At 43.4% G+C, this 18,013-nt stretch overlaps 1 protein-coding gene across 5 annotated transcripts in view; it reads left to right on the forward strand.

Annotated features, from left to right (window-relative positions):
* The window catches only part of REXO5 (RNA exonuclease 5), a 407,232-nt gene that overhangs the window by 297,376 nt on the left and 91,843 nt on the right, over positions 1-18,013 (forward strand). For all 5 annotated transcript variants that reach the window (XM_085629097.1, XM_085629095.1, XM_085629094.1 and 2 more), the window contains exon 18: positions 7,495-7,679. In XM_085629097.1, the coding sequence (XP_085485223.1) occupies positions 7,495-7,679 (185 nt within the window). The remainder of the gene's footprint in view (positions 1-7,494; positions 7,680-18,013) is intronic.

The raw sequence follows: 18,013 nt of genomic DNA on the forward strand, positions 1-18,013 counted from the left end.
CACCGGAACCTTCGATTCGACGTGAAAGAAGAAGAGAACCGTGTCTGCCCAAGAGCAGGACTGCACAAAAGGAAAAGCGCAAAGTACTGCACCTGTGACAGCCACCCTGCACCCGCTGATCAGAGACCGGTTCCAAAAGGAAGGTGAACCTCTCTACAATCTAATGACTTCACAAGAACACCCTAGAACTAGCAGTACTAGTCCCCTGCAGTTGACAAGCACAAACCGCTAAGTCCACGACCTTGAAGTCCTGTTCCCAAGTCAGTGTGGCTGCTCAAAGTCCTTGGGCAGGTGGCTTCTGTGAATTGTAGTCCCAACCCTCCGCAAGGCTCAACTGTCTACAACGTTCCCCTGCTCCTTTGAACAAAGATTTCCTCAATCTGAGTGCTTGCAGGGACCAAGGCTTGTTGGTGGTCAGTCTGACTACAATCTAATTTGCTCAGCAGTTCAAGAGAAGAGAATAACCTGCATGAATCACCAGCCACCCCTGTGGCTCCATCGTAAAAATCTTGCATTTGTTTTTACCCCCTCTTCGTATGCCTGCTAGCTCCCCCAGCCGCGGATCCGGTTCAGCACCATGGGTAGCCAAGAGCACCTCTGCACCAGAATCCCCCAAGCCAGGTAGATCGGATCTGCCTGGAGACTCCTGGTTCAGGGCCAGCTCCTTGCTTAAGTTCCCAAGGGCTTTGCTCAACTTGCCTCGCAAGTACCTTTTTGCTAAGGTAACCATTTCAACACTGCGAGTCTGCTTGACAGCTCTGTTTGATGGGTAAAGTGCACCTCTGCACCCCGCTCCCCTGAACCAGGTAAAATTGTGCTAGCTGTCACAAACTGGTCTAGGGACTCACAAGACCTTAACTCCTAGTGGGCTCTGTTGAACTCACTCTTTAAGTAACCGATTGCATAAATGTGTTTTTCCCGTTTACTGCAATGTTAACGTTTACACATTGCAAAGTACTGATTTGTTTAATGCTTTAAAATTGATATCTCCGGCTATACTGTATGTATTGATTTCATTTTGGCATCTTCAAATATATAAACATGAGAGCTATTTTCATGAATAAGTGTCGAACTTCTGTTGAGTTGTGTCAGTTACTTGCCGTCCATGTTGGTGTCTTGAAATGTTTAACACATGTTGCTCTAACTAGCCTGTCTGCTCTATGCCACTCTACCAGGACTGAGAGGTGGTGTACTGAGAGATACCCGGGCCCATCTTTGTGTATTATGCTTGTATTACATGCTGAGGTACTCCTGCCATACAGTAACATTGATGTTTTCATCAGTATGTAAAATCTGCCAGGACATTCGCTGACTAGCACTGAATTTGACAACTTAATTCTTCATGAAAATGTATTGCTGCTTTTCAGCTCCCTTTAATCTTTGTGAAATTATCTGTTGGTTGTGAGGGGAACTGCATCTTTGTGTCGATGTGGAATCCTACCTGTGTTGGCTGTCAGCAAAACTCATCTTTCTACAAACATAAAGAGATATACCTTTTTGGGTTTCTCAGAGGGACTGAAACAAAATGGTATTTACTTTGACTTTTTTTTTGATTCATCAATATCTATGGGTAGCCAAATAACTGTTTTGTGAACAAGTACATTCCTCTAGCACTACTATGGGATTTTCAAAAAATACTGATGCAACTTTATCTCTGTATGATATGGTTATGGAAATGGCCACAACATGGTAGTGTAGTCTTATCAAGCAAAGAACACCAATGGGTTTGGCTCCAATCAGTAAAGCTGAGCCCATTCAACCACAAAAACAATGCAGGTGCCCCAGTACTGATAGTCCTTAATAAACAAGTTAAACCACGGCGCAAGACCACTCATTAGTGACAGCCGGATCTATTGAATAGTTTTTATTTTAGATAATTTTTCTTATTTAGTATTATCTTTTTTAAAAATCACATTTCAACAATTATATACAATATTACCAAAACACGACCATACTTTTTACGAAAACGTACAAAAAAACAAAAGTCAGACAATCTGGGATAATCTCTCCAATCTCATTCACACCAATTCACGCATCCACAAGCTTCCTACCATACTGATATCATGCCACACTCACTCAACTCATAAACCTCCCTTGGTCTCTTGCCAACTCAATCACTTTAATAGACCAAGGTGCCAAACCAAACAACATACAATTTCGGCTACTAGTCTTTGTGCACGAACCAAATTATAAACCTTCCAATTTAAACAGTACAGACTTAACAAAAATGCACAACATCGAATATTTTACAAAATGTTTGTTTAGCAATCAAGAACGCCAGTTCGACGTGTTTCGAAGCCTCTTCAATATAGGGTTCTCCTCAGGACCAAACAGTACTGAAAAAGAAAACAAACAATAGCTTACTTGTAGGTCCTATTTATGAAAATACACACCACTGCGGCCAGCCTAAAAGAGCGTTCTTACCATTTCTTTACATCTCGAGATCTTCAAGACACAACTGAAAATCTGATGCGGATTTTTCTAAAACAACACCAAACAATGAACAAGACTTCAGTGAATGTATAACACAGATTAAATGAAAACACTGTTCAAGTCTCATGTTTTAGAGAATGGTACGTCAACCTACACTTACTGTCAATAATGGCTGGGTCGTGTCAAAGTTTCTAAAATGCTGTGTGGCTGATTGATGGCAACGTTTCTAAATCCAAATTGTAGGTAAGTGAGGTAATTCAACTCAAGTCCTCACATTGGCTTGAAGAGAACTGCAAACAAGTTGAACATGAACTTTTTTCCATCGTTAAAAAAGCACTTACCTGCAATTTGGATTTAGAAACGTTGCCATCAATCAGCCACGCAGCATTTTAGAAACTTTGACACAACCCAACCATTATTGACAGTAAGTGTAGGTTGACAAGGAGGGCAACAGTGGTGGGCCGGGCGTGAATGGGGATCTTTTCCCATTTGGGTTTCCCAAAGAGGTGGCATCTGACCGTGGAACTAATTTCATATACAAGAATATGACATCCCTGTGGGAGGAGTGTGGTGTGACCTACAAGTTTGCCTCTCCTTACCATCTCCAAGGTGATGGTTTGGTGGAGAGATTCAACCAAACCTTGAAGGGCATGATTAGGGGTCTAACAGAACCCATGAGGCGTAAGTGGGATGTCCTCTTATCATGCCTGCTCTTTTCATACAGGGAGGTACCACAGAAGTCTTAGGGTTCAGTCCCTTTTTAGCTTCCATATGTGCACCCTGTAAGTGGACCTCACAGTTTGATCTAGGAAGGCTGGGGGACCGCTCCCAGAAAAACTCCCCAGGATGTATTTAGCTATGTATTGGCCCGTAGGAACCAAACTTTACACTTCAGGAAACTCGCTTAAGCGAACCTAGAAGCAAACCAAGAGGAGATGAAACGCTGGTATGACCAGAATGCCACTCTGGTAGAGTTTCAGCCTGGCCAAAAAGTGTGGGTCATGGCCCAAGTCGAACCTTGTTCCTTGCAGGACAAGTGGACAGGGCCATTTGAGGTGGTGGAGCACAAGATGTCACCTACCTGGTGAAATTGCAGACTCCCAGGAACCCTTTGAGGGTCCTCCATGTGAACCGCCTTAAGCCTCACTTTGAGAGGTCTGAAGTGTGGATACTCTTGGTGACAGATAATGGGATGGAAGAGGAGAGTGAACCTCTCTCTGACCTCCTGCCTACCAAGGAGCACGATGGATCAGTGGAAGGTGTGTTCCTCTCCCCTAAATTGACCCAGGAGCAACAGAGTGACTGTCGCCAATTGTTGGGGCAGTTCGCCACGCTGTTCTCCCTCACCCCAGGTGTTACTCACTGATGTACTCATGACGTGGACACTGGTTACAGCCCTCCTGTGAAACATAAGATTTACAGGCTGACTGACCGGGTAAGAGCCAGCATCAAAGAGGAGGTCTCTAAGTTGTTGGTGTTAGGGGTGGTAGAGCCCTTCAACAGTCCTTGGGCCAGCCCAGAGGTCGTGGTCCCAAAGGCTGCTGCACCCGGTGCCACTTCTGAACTGCGGTTATGCGTGAACTACCGTGGGCTCAACGCTGTCACCAGGACTGATGCACACCCCATCCCCAGAGCTGATGAGCTCATTGATCAATTGCGAGCTTCCAAGTCTCTCAGCACATATGATTTTACGTCTTGGGACTGGCAAATTGCCTTAACCGAGGGGGCTAAGGAGAGGTCAGTATTTTCAACCCTACAGGGGCACTACCAGTTTTGGGTGATGCCCTTTGGGTTGAAGAACGCCCCTTCCACCTTTTAGAGGTTGGTCAACCAGGTGTTGGCTGGACTGGAGGATTTCAGTGCCGCCTACCTGGACGACATTGCAGTGTTCAGTTCTAGCTGGGAAGAACACTTGCAACGCCTCTAGGAAGTGTTGAAGACTGCAGAGGGCAGGCCTCATGGTCAAGGCCAGTAAGGGCCAGATCGGGCAGGGATCTGTGGTGTACTTGGGGCACCTGGTAGGAAGCGGCCAGGTTGTGCCCCTACAGCCTAAGATTGACACCATTCTGGCTTAGCCCTTCAAGACCCAGACAGAGGTGAGCGCCTTTTTAGGTCTCACCGGGTACTACAGGAGGTTTGTTAGGGGCTATGGAACCATTGTTGCCCCATTGGCAGAGCTGACTTCCAGGAAGCAGCCCAGGAAGGTGATCTGGACTGATGCCTGCCAGAAAGCTTTTGAAAGCTTTTGATGCACCTGTGCTCAAAGCACCCAACTTCTCCAAGGATTTCGTAGTGCAGACTGACACTTCAGACAATGGTGTGGGTGTGGTGCTCTCACAATTGAACGATGAGGGCCCAGTCTAGCCTGCAGTCTTCCTTAGCAGAAGACTACTCCCCAGGGAACATAGGTGGAGTGCCATAGAGCGAGAGTTTCTTTAGTTCCCAGACTACAGCGACAGCTTAAGACGCTACCTGTTTGAAACTCACTTCCGAGTTCAGACAGATCACAGGCCCCTTAAATGGTTAATGCAAATGAGAGGTGAGAACCCATCTCCCTACAGGGAATGGACTTTATGGTGGAACACCGCCCTGGCACAGAGCATGCAATGCTGATGGTCTGTCCATGTTCTTCCACCTTAGTGAAGAGAACCTCAAGGAGGTTGGGTAGTTCTCCCTACTTTCAGCTGGAGGGGACATGTGTTAGATCTGGCATCTTTTGGCATGTTTCCCTGTCTTTTTGATTTCTGACCTCCCGGTTTTGACTGTATTTGCTGGTTTAGTGTCTCTATGCACTTTCTCACTGCTGTTCAGTGTTAAAGTGCAAGTGCTCCTTTTGTAAATTGCATTATGGTTTGGTGTTTTAATGGTTGTCATGTTTGATTTACTGGTAAGTCCCTAGTAAAGTGCACTATGAGTGCCAGGGCCTGTAAATTAAATGCTGCTAGTGGGCCTGCATCACTGATTGTGCCACCCACACGAGCAGCCTTTCAAAGGGTTCTTAAACCTGCCACTGCAGTGTCTGCATGCAGTTTTTACTGCCATGTTGACTTGGCAAGTGCACCCACTTGCCAAGCCCTAACTTTCTCTTTTATTACATTTGAGTCACCCCTAAGGTATCCTTATGTGCAGGGCGCAGTGTTTTTAAAAGGTAGGACATGTACTGATACGTGTGACATGTCCTGATCGTGAAATACATGATATTTCATTTTTCACTATTGAAAGGCTATACGTCTCATAGGATAGAATTGGAGTTTCATTTATAACCTCTTATAAGCATAACTTCCCCATTGGGACAGTATAAGAAAATGGAGTTTAGTATGTCTGGACTCAGAATGTAAGAATGCACCTTTTAATAAGGATGGCTTTTGTGTTCTGTGTTTTGAAAATACCACTTTTTAGAAAGTAGTTATTTTCTTGCTTAGCCTTCCTGTTGGCCTCTGCTTGGTTGTGGATTCACTGTCTGGCTTTAGACTGACCGGGGCTGGGGAAGTGCATTCTCTTCAGATAGCCACTCTGGGGTTGAGGTGTGTCCTTCCTTTCCAGGATGAGTTAGTGCTGAGCTTAATAGACGTGGCTGCATTTAGAGTAGTGGGAGGAGATTTCCTTGCACCTGAATTGGCCTGGTCTGCCTTGGACAATGCTGTCTCCACCTCCTGCCAGGAAGCTGGGCCAAGGAGGATCAAACAGGTTTGGACTGAGCACAGACACCCTCTGCCCAAAAGAACAAGGAAAAACTAAGTATAAATATTTGGGCCCAGACCCCAGAAATTTAGAACTCACTTGGATCAAGGAACATGCCAAGAAGAAAAGCTGGGAGTACTGCCCCTTTGCTGTGTTATTGCTTTGCTGGGTTGGCCTGCAATCGCGGCTTCTGAAAGGACTGGACTGAACTTTCTTCACTTGTCGAAGAGTATCTCCAAGGGCTTGAAATAGAGCTTGTCTCCTGTTCACGAAGTTTCAGGGACAGCAAAAACTTCACTTACCTCTGGATACCGCCTCTGGAACCATGGGTTTCAGTTGCCACAGAGGGTGAAGCAACCAGCACCGTCCCCGACACTGCTGCTGGCTCTGTGTCCTGTAGGTACTGCGGCATTCCGCACCACAACCCTGGTCTCACCGACGACTACCTCCACCGAGCCGCTGCTTGTACCAGGACCAGTGGGCAACGCATTCCGCATCGGCTCACTTTACTCCACCACCCTGGTCTCACCGACAACGTCGCTTCACGCTGACCTTGCCACCCGTGACTGCACCATGGTTTGGGGCCAATCCTCGTGGTCTTGTTCGCACAGATAAATATTGGTAATTTTTTTTTTAAACTGGTGTGGTGTCCTTTTGTAGTGTTTTCACTGTATTACTGTGTGTTACATGCAAATGCTTTACACATTTCCTCTTAGATAAGCCTGACTGCTCGTACCAAGCTACCAAGGGGGTGAGCAGGGATTATTTTAGAAAGGTGTCCGCCTTATTCTGATTAGAAGTAAGGGTCCCTATTTGGACAAACGTGCAAACCATTGCCAACTTGAGATTCCCATTTCTAACACATGCCTACTATTAAATATGAATCTTGCATTTTATTATTTACTTGATTCTAATTAACATTGTCCTGGTAGGTTGGTGGGGTCATATTGTAGCTGTAGTGGACTGGTGGCCATTTTTAGTACAAATGTGGCTCATACTCTTTAGGCCCAGATGTTTTGTGCTTGAGGGGAGGTTGCAGTTCAGTTTTCAGTGTTATTTGACATGGCGCCTCCTGTGAATCAAGTGAGGCAAAAGGGAAATGGTAGTGTTTTTTTTCCTAAATAACTGAACCTTTCCTACCAACCAAGTAACCTGTTGGCTACCTCCCACATGTAGGGCGTACTAGGGCCTACTGCACTAGGTTTTTCTGTCTCCACCCCAATATGGTTATAAGAAGGTTTATATATTATTTATTGGCTTGCATTAAGTATCCTCATTTGTATAATAGTGACAACACTGCTACTTTATTTGTTGTAAGAAAAGTGAGACTGACGATGCTCTTTCATTTTAAGGACCTGAAAATCTTGTCTCTTTCTTTAGAATTTATCGACTATACAAGCGCCTCGATTGCTCTCACTGCTCTTAATGAACCCTACGATGAAGACCTGAAGGCCAGGAAATCCTTAAGTCCCAAGCACTTCTTTGATTGGACATTGCGTCAACAGATGACTCACAATAAAGAGCACTCTCCTGAAGGAAATCCAGAACAAGAACACTCTTATTCGGTAAAAGAGCAGCTGCGCAACTTTAAGAGTTTTTGTTATAATGTGCCTTTTACTCATAATTACAGATAAGCTAAAAGGCATGTGTAGTTTACCACTTTTCAGCTTGTCACATAAGCTACACATGCACATGAGGTACGTTTCTTGTATTTTACCTGGCAGAAGTTTTCCTTATGGCAGAAAATAGTGGTTGTACAAGTGCCTACACCAGAGGCTCGCTCTCTGATAAGACTCTCACCACAGCAAATTAAGAAATTGTAATCACTGTTTACTATTAATTGTTCAGTAGTAATCTCTAAAACGTGTCACACACAGTGTATACACCTTAAATGCAAGAATGTACTAGATGTACTGCAGTACTTATCTATAGACTATTTGACTATATTCTGTGATTTCTTGTTCGCTGCTAGGAATGACTCATGGTTCAGCTTCTCTAAACAGCAAATGCCACTAGACAAGACTCAGTCACTCGATGTGTACCAAACATTAGAAAGATATTCATTATTTTATTCATTTGTACAAGGTTTCGAACACAAATAAACATACATCTCTCATAACCAAAAAATCATTTAAAATACTCATGGAAATAATATATCCACATGATGAAGCATAACAATATTCTAGAACACACACACAACCATCATTAAGAGCCAACACGAAAAAGCAGAGACAGGAAAAAGCATCCATTGGCAACTGATGGTAACTTTCCACTATATATCAATAGTGTCAACTTAAACTCCTATTCAAAAAATGTCAATATTACAAAGGATTTGATCAGATTAGACAGACTTGAGAAAAAAATATCCATTGCAGCAAAAAATTTGAAAGATATTAATTATTTTATTCCTTTGTAAAGACTTAGAACACAGATACACGTACACCTGACATAACAAAAAATCTATTTTAGTCACTTAAAATACTCATGGAGAATAAGATTTAATGGCATTTTTATTGCTCTTTCACTTTGTGAGCAATAAAGAAGCTTTTAAATCGTATCTTGTCACATTTGCTCTTCTTTCAGAGACAAAGGTCAAAAGTCAGTTTGTCCTCCCTGAAAGGGCGAGTAGTCCCTAAAAATAGCTTGTCCTGAATAAATCTTGCTCAACAATGCAAGTGGATTTTTCAAGCCCTGCTGTAGTACCTAAGGTGCCATTGAACAGAGTTGACCTGTAAAACATGGCTTCCAGCCTCCATTGGTAACCTAACTGCAGCATCCTAAAACCATCCAGCAAAATAACGATTTTTGACTGGCTGTAAACGCTGCTTTTAAATATTAAGCCACCTCTAAGTAGCCCCAAAGAATAGGGTGCCGAATATTTTAAAGTGAAATTAAAGTTCACATGTTCATCCAGTGACTAGACTCCAAAAACTATTTCCACTGACTGGAATTGGCTAAAAACAGTCATTCAAAGCCTATTTTTCATTTTTATTAAAGTTCAATTAATTGGTGAAATTAGATTAATAGATATTTAGAAAAAATGCCTTTTAGGAAGTTACCTTTTACTTCTCTAAGCTCTGGAGAATAGTTAGCATTAGTCTACCGGCAGATGCCCAGCAAGTGCTTGACTCCATTGAGGTGTAAAAACTGCTGCAAAGTGGAACAATGCATTAAGCCTGGTAGAAGTATGGACAGGGCGTTCCCTAATAGCCCAGGAAGGACAATTGGCGTGGACCTAAGAACTTTATTAACCTGAAAGGAACAGACTTGAGGCCTGCCCATTTATAGTTTAGAATAAGGAGAGACCTGAAGAAGGGAAAGCCTTTGTCCCCGAGCCCCTCACCATCCAGACAGTCTCTTAACCCAGTGGGAGGAAAGCAACCACCAGACTGGTTTGGAGTGGATACAAGGAAGGGGACTGTTTATTTTCCTGGTCACACCTTTGGGCGGATATGAGCTCTGCACAAGGGACAAAGGGTTCGTATATCTTGGATTTTAGAAGTGGGGGACACTATCAGATTGTTTTCAGTAGGGCAAACAGGAACTGCTGAAAACGTGGGTTGGTTTGCCCTTGGGAACTTTTACCTCTTTTGGTTAGTGAGGAGGCAGGAGTCACCCCTACCCACTAGCTAATGCCAACTATAAATGTGGCATCCCAAGGCAATCTCCTCAGAACACTTTCTGGACCTGCGGAAGGGAACAACAAGCTATTGGAGTCCTTTTTAGGTCTCACTAGGGCCAGCGCATGCGCTGGTCTGGCGAGACATTTAGTAAGCGGGTTTTTAAAGTGCTACCAAAGGCTTTTGTCGGCCACCAGCTTGCTGTTACGCGCACAAGCGCGCGCGCCTCAATCCGCCTCTCCAATGTTCTGTTGCTGATCTCTTTCACTTTCGCGCGCGCATGCACCCAACTCCCGTACGCACCCGCACGTTTTGTTTACACAAACATTAACAGCTTGTTTAACTTGCAGCGCGAGGCGGGCGCGCTCGTTTTCCAGAAAGATTTCAGAAACCTGTTTGTTTTTTCTAGGCATCTACGTTCTCTTGGGAGTTTTTCTCGCTGAAAGCAGGAGTCTTTAGGACATGTAATTTACAAAGCCATCTTCCCATTCTCATTTGCTGCCCTAACTGCGGCCAGTGTCGAACCCCTTGTTCCTTTATATGACCCAAAAGTAAAAGCACATCCCACGCATTCAGTGTTACAGGTCCCCGAATTGTTTTCAGTTCTGTCATCTCGCCGACCATTATTATTTCAAGTTGTCTTTTTGCCGGTCTCTGTTGACCTAATTAAACCAGTCTTCTTATTTGCACTTATAAGTCTTTGCCAGAGCGCTGCTTGCTGGCACAGTGTGTACAACGCGGTCTGTTCAGGAGTTTTTGTGAGCCCGCGCTGCAGTGCCCCTGTTGTCGGTAGGCACTACAGATGAGTGCTCAGGGGCTCTGCAGTGCCCCTGTTGTCAGTAGGCGCTACAGACGAGCGCTCCGGGGCTCTCAAAGCCTCTCACAGACTCTCAAAGCTCCTCTGCCATTGGTCACTTGGGTATGACATACCGGAGTTTTGAATAAACATTACTCAAAACGCTAAGCTGCCTTTACCCAGAATGCAGTGGTCACACACATTTGCTGCTATATAACTCAGAACTCAAGAGCGATGTGGGTCATAACAGCTCCCACCACTAGGCTTTCTGCCACTGCTGGGTAATTGAGTTCAGGAGCCACCTCTGAATACCAGGCGGCTGGGCCTCTGGCACTGTGGTGCTCGGTGACCAGCGGCTCAGCCAGTCAGCATTGCTCACAGATTATGGCCCAGCCTAGGAAGGAAAGGTAAGGTTCAAAGTTGGGTTGGTGGTTTAAGGGTAACCGCTAGTCCCCATTCATATTCAACTGCTGAGGGCTCTTGCAGTGTTCCGCAGCAGCTCTGCGTTGCAGCTCAGCAGTATCCCATCCCAACACACGCACACTTTCCCTTTCTTCCTCATTCTTTGTCTCCATCTTTTCATTCTCCATCTTTGTCTCTGTCACTCCCTTTCTCTCTCACTCTGTCACGCTCTTTTTCTCTCTCTCTTTCAGAGAAAAACGACTTAACCCAGCATCCTTCAAGCTCGGCTAACTCTATTCTTATAATTTGTCAAAATTCAGAGTAGCTTGTGTGTTTTATACACCAAGCGTCTCCGGTTCTCTGAGATATCCGTGACAGACCCGGAAGTAATTTCGTATTTGTACCGGAGCTGCCTTTCATCTATGCAAGTGAAACAGTTAACTCTGTGCACTCGAACGGTTTCCACCAGTGGTTAGATGTATGCATGACAGATAACGGGAAGAGCCTCGGGAGATCCCTCACTTGTACGTCTTGAGAATGTGCATTTTAACATTTTGTGCTGTTAAAAGGTGGACACCTTATGTTCCGGACACTTTTCACGTTTCCTGTCTCCGTGCTATGGCATCTCCAGGTGCTCAGTGCTTTTTAGGGCCTATAGCTAGCTAGTGCTATTTGTGCAACATATGTACATCTGTTATCAAAGAGGCACGTTTTGAGAAACCTAGAGACAAAACTCTACTCCGGTTTTGGGCTATAAGGTTCCTAATGGAAGCTACTTTTTATGGTGACGCTGAAGAAAGACAACCCTCCATCTGGTCTTCCTTTCCAAACATACGGGGATGGTTTTAGTTGAAGATTTCTCAAATTGTTGTTGACTAGACTAGGTAAAATATCACACTCTACCGTTGGCTTACTGTAGTTTTAAGAACACACATGCCTTTGTTTTATTTGCACACTAAAATAGATATTATGCCTGGCCCTGATTTAACTTTTTAACAGGTGTACAAGATCACTATGAATTAAATGGGGTTTGAGCTCCAGTCTCTGATGACTGACAAATCTTTGTAGTGGGCTCAAATGTTTTAAAAGCAGCAACTCTTTGCAATGTTCTGCATTCTGTTAATGGAAGGTGGAAGGAAGGAAAAGAGTAGGGAATGGAGGGATGACTGGTGAAAAGGAAGAAAAAAACGAAGGAGCATAGATAAACAAGCATTGGCATAGCCAATAGGTCTTGCCTTTGGGACTTTATAAGTGTTTAGCCATGCAACAGTTGATGTTGTTGCACCAAGGATATTGTGCTGCATAACTAAATACTTATAAGGTCCCAAAAGCGAGACCTATTGTCTATGCCAATGCTTGTTCCTTAAGTAATCACTTGGCTAGTACAAATTGGACTTGGACTTGGACTGGAGCTCAATGGTGGCCTATGCTGGAATGAGTCCTGCCCCCTAAGTGATGTTCCAGAGATCCTGGGAGGCTTAGAAATGACCCAGAGGAGCAGCTCCAGAAACCCTGAGAAATGTTGGGATTTAGAAAACTTTTACACTTTCGAGACCTTTGGAGCATCAGCGGGACCCCATGGCAGAGATGTCAAATTTCGATACAGCTTCCTCATATACAGCTTCATGCTTGCTCCTCTGCAGGATTTTGAGCTCCATAAAAAATATGAAGTTGGAAGGTAAAATCTTTGACAAACCCCTGGGGTGTATCTGACCCACGCTCTATTGCAGTCTGCCTGAAGTCGCGCCTAGGTCCAGGTCTACCACTTCCAAAGACTATCATTGATGCTGTGTGCTTTTTGGCACTAGTTTTATTAAAACATTTTGATTAACCTTATTGGATATTTATTGTTTTGGTGTCATTTGTTTATTAGATTTTTTTCTAATGCAGGTTGGGGTTTTTATTGTTTTGTGCTTTCACTTTTATTACAGTTTTAGTACTGCAAACCGTCTGTTAGACCTGTCATCCTTGGGATTGTCTTCCCCAAAACTTGTTGCCTGCTTATCACCTCTTTTTGCGGTATCATTTTGTTGGCCTTAGGACTCTGAGCACTTTACAACTGCTGACCAGTGCTAAAGTGCATGTGCTTTCCCGCTAAACATGGTAACATTGTGTATTCACAATTGGCATATTTAGTTTACTTGTAAGTCTCTTGTAAAGTGGTATACCATATACCCAGGTCCTGTAACCTTAATGCTACTAGTGTGCTTGCAGCACAGATTGTGTTACCCACACAAGTAGCCTTTCAAACCAGTCTCAGGCCTGCCACTACAGGGACGGTATGTGCAGTTTACTGCTACTTCGACTTGGCATTGGCATTTAAAACTCCTTGCCAAGCTTTAAACGCCCCTTTTATTATACATAAGTCACCCCTAAGGTAGGCCCTAGATAGCCCATAGGGCAGGGTGCTGTGTGAGCAAAAGGCAGGACATGTACTGTTACTTTTTGCATGTCCTAGTAGTGAAAAACACCCAAATTCGTTTTTTACTACTACTAGCCTTGGGAATTCCTTAAAACACTTTTAAGCTGTAATTCCTTATTAGACAGAAGTAGCTGCATCATGTTTTATATCTTTGTAATGGCAATGACAAATCATCCTTAATGGTAAAGTTGGGTTTAACATTACTACTTTTGAAATGCCACTTTTAGAAAGTTAATCAATATAGGAGTTAGGCCCAATGAGACCAAGGTCCAGGTAGGGCCATACAATTGTGCACAAAAAGAGATAACCTGGACCTTAATAATTTCTGTACGTTACCACCGATAAAATTCAGAAGCCCTGATGAGAGCCCTTGTACTTTTTTGCCGGGGACTCGAAACGCGTTGGCATAATTACAGACACTGAGGGATTGTGAATTTACTTTCACTCTTGACAGAGGGTTATGTCATCCACCCCTAGTATAGAGATTCAAGTGCTCCCCTTGTTTTGTTTTGGAGACCTTGTTTGTACCTCTTCAAGAGTGTCTAGGCTCAAAAAATGTATTATACCCTTTAAATTGGGGCTAGAAATTGATGTTGTCGTTTTTGGTAACGTCCTATAAATGTATTAATGTTGTATTGTTGAATGTTTTTTTGTAAATGTATAGAAATCAATGTAATGATTTATTGTACTAATGTATTAAAACCTGATATGACTATATCGTGTCCTTTTTCACATAATTGTTTTGAAAAGCTAAAAAAATAGTTTGAGTAATTAGGTAAAATAGAAATACCTGATAAAACAACTGAAGGAATGTGTTTGGTCTTCACGTTAATTCAATAACGCACAGAAATTATTACGGTCCAGGTTATCTCTTTTTGTGCACTTTTAAAAAGTTGGCATTTCTCTGCTCTTACTGCTCTGTGTCGTTTGCAGCCATCTCAAATATACGTCTGGGCTGGGTGACGGCTGCACTTTGTGCATTCTCTCTAGACAGCCTCAAACCCAGGAATGGCGGGTGTGACAGGGAACTCATCTGTATTCTGATAGCTCTTTCTGGGCGGGAATATGGAGGGGAAGCTGACACACCTGAATAGGCAGTGTCCTGTTTCCCACACAAAGGTCTGATTACCCCTTACTGATAGTCTGGATCCAGGGCTAGGAGGAAAGGGAGACCTATGCACTTCAAGGGCCTGCTTTGAAGTCACCCCACTTCAAAGGCACAACTGGGTATAAGTACTGAGCCGCTGACCCTACCAAGACAGTACACTACTGGAACTGTGCCAGGAATAAAGACTTCTGCGCTACAAGGATTTCTACTCTACTTGACTGTTGCTCTTAAAGAATGGGTTTCTGCTTTGCTGTGCTGCCCTGCTGCCTGCTCATCTCTTCCCTGCTGAGGAAAAAGGACTGGACCCATCTCACTTGAACTCCGAGTGACTCCAAGTGCTTGCCGACTTGCCCCCTGTTCTGAAGTCTCACGGCCATCAAAGACTTCCTTCAACACAGCAGCAGCACCTGGACTTTGCCATCTGTGAGTCCTGCCCTGCCAAGTGGTGCCAATCCAGTCCTGGTCCCTTGAAAGGTGACTTCTGCTGTAGAGAACCATAAAAATTGACGCAGTGATAACTTTGCGCCGATCGGAACCAGGGCCGGACTGGGACCTAAAACCGGCCCTGGCAAAGTGCTCGACCGCCCCTCCCCGGGGGGTTGGGGGTGCGGCTGAGCTGTTTGCCTGGGCCGGTTTAGGACAATTTCGTTACAGCGGCCAATATTTCAGCTATAGTGCAAAAAGGGCCCTGTAACAAAATCAGCCCCCAGGGGCCCAAAACCAGCCCCCAACCTTGGCGCCCACCGGGGAAATGCCCAGTGCCCGCTATGGCCAGTCCGGCCCTGATCGGAACAGACACATTGCCCTTTGGCTCAAATCGACATCACTTTGATGGACTGCATGGCTCGAATATGACAGACAGCACGGCTTGACGACAGCACAACCCAGCACCTGCATCGTAAAGGGGTTTGTCGACCAAGCCTTCATTGCCTGTGCGAATTGAAACTGACGCATCGAGTCTTCGACATCAGCACTTGCTCCATCCAAGATACTTTTTCAACTGGACCTGCGTGAGTTCTATAATCTTCAATCTCGGTCGGCCTGAATTTTGGATTAAACCCGGTCCAGCGCGACTTCAAGTAACCCCAAGCGCTGTTTGTTTCTAAGCAATATTTTTTTATTTGTTCTTTAAAAAAGATTTATAAAAATTCATAACTTTGGTTCTACTTTTTGGATTTTTGTTTTTTTGGTCTTGTTTTACTCATAAAAATATAATCCATTTTTTAACCATGTGTATTTTTGTGGTGTTTTCATTGTGTGTGTGTTTTCCACAAATACTTTACACATTGCCTCTTTAGATAAGCCTGACTGGCTGTGCCAAGCTACCAGAGGGTGGGCACAGGTTATCTTTTAGTGTGTATCTAACTTACCCTGACTAGGGGGGTGGTTCCTGTTTGTACAGGGTACATACCCTGACAACCAGAAACCCCGTTCCTAACACTGTCTAACAAGTTAGTGTCACTATTCCGTGAGGTGGATGTCCTGCCACCCCAAATATTAATCCATTTTCTTACAGAAGCCATCTTTCTTATAAAAGTTGTGATCACATTCCATAAACCTAAGCGCTGCTCCAGCAGACCGACGCATTGGCAAACTATTGATTAGCATGATGTGATCGCCATCATATTTGATATCTTTTCATTGGTGGATCTGCACCCACATTTTGATATCCCTGTAATACATCCCATCAGTGCCCATTTAATTCATGTGAGAGCAGCATCCAAGGCAGGAGGGTATATCCAGGGCTCTTGATATAGGTTTTTTATTCAGCCCATTGACCTGACACTGGGTCACTGGCGAGAGAGCAGTTGAACATAACCGTAACGGATGAGAAGCTTAGGGGGGGCTTAAGCCGCTCTCAGGATTTAGCAGTTCTGTATCACAGTAGGCCTTTCACTTATTCTTTACGACTCTACCAATAATCTTTATCATGGTCACGCATGTTTAGGTAGGAGATAACAATCTAAATTGTGCACCATAGATGAATGATGACTTGATTGTAGTAAAGCTAAATCATCTACTAATAGTATTGGACTCATATATAGATATTAGCATCCAGAGTGATCCAGTACTTAAAGGCCAAATGTGTTACTAGCATGGTTCAAAGAAGCTACAAAAAAATGACAAAACACCAGCCTGAACTAATGAAAAGGAAAGTTACAAAAGTTTATAGTTGGGTAATTTAACATGAAGAAAGGCTGACCTAGCTTACTGTATCATCACAGCGGCACTCAAGAAGGAAACTACCTATTTATTGTAAAATAGTAATACAACTCAAATTATGTATGAGGAACATGTTTTAACTGTCTGAGCACTGAAGTACTGACATAGACTCCCACCAAAGGTAGTTGACAGCTCTTCACTCACAACCAGATATTTATTTACTTATTTATTTGATGCTCTTATTATGTGTATATTACACAACATCTGTCTTGGAGTTTCACATAATCAGAAAATAAAGGTAAAGCACAAATTCAGTTCAAAATTATTTGATTGTGCTCAACAAATACACCTTATTCTAAACAGGTGAATGTAAAGCAAAAGTGTTGTGGAACACAGAATAAAATTACCTAGATGATTAAGAAAAGACGAAAACATTCATAATATTATACTACAAAGAAAATACACAAACAGCACCCCCACATAAAACAAACCAGTAAATAGACATGGTCAGCCATCCATACAGCTTTCTTCACTTGTAGAACTTACTGCAGCCAGTTCTCATGTGATGGCTTCCTCTTGCATTTCTAGTCTGAGAGTTTTTTCTGCCCCCCCTCAAAGTACACTAAATCAGTTATGAACAGCATTGGAAGAAAGCCGGACACCAAAGGTACTTCCGATCCAGGCAGAGACATTTCAGAGATAACTTCCTCCCAAAAAACGTGGTGCTGGACATAAGGAGCTTTGTGATGCCTTCCACCTGAACAGTTTCTGTATAAATTCTTCATCTGGTGAATCATTCCTAGCTACTAGGTGGAACTCTTAAAGCATTTTTCTTTGTTTCCTAACTGGGAACAAACTATGTAGCTAAGTAGTGTTACAAAGGTTACGTCATTTGTGTCCTATCTTATGTTTTGCTGGGCAGCAAGACTGTGGGGGGTGCCATATAAAGGTTTCTGGTCCAAGTTTATCCTTTTTTCAATTTTTTAGACACATGAATCTTTCCGAATAAGCAATGGTTCACCTGTTTTAGATGTCATTTGAGGTGGAATATTGTTTGGTTACAATGGATTCCCATCATTGTTATTTGTGGTATAGGAGACCAATGATCATGTCATTGTTTTACAACCTATTGAATTGTAATGATGGAGAGCAGGCATTCAGTTATGGGAAAGCCTTCTGTACGTCAGGCCCTTGAAAACTGAAAAGGAACAAAGGACATATTTGCCCCAAAAAAATTTCAAACACAAGATAACTAAAAGATTGTTGTAGTTGGTGCTCTAAACTCTGAGCAGTAGAAATTATTTGGGATCAAAACTCCTCCCTCAAGAACCTGGAGCAACTTCAAATAGTAAGAAATAAATATAAAAAAACATATCTTATTACTATAT

Source organism: Triturus cristatus, chromosome 10 (assembly GCF_964204655.1).
Source record: "Triturus cristatus chromosome 10, aTriCri1.1, whole genome shotgun sequence".
In the NCBI taxonomy this organism is placed as follows: Eukaryota; Metazoa; Chordata; class Amphibia; order Caudata; family Salamandridae; genus Triturus; species Triturus cristatus.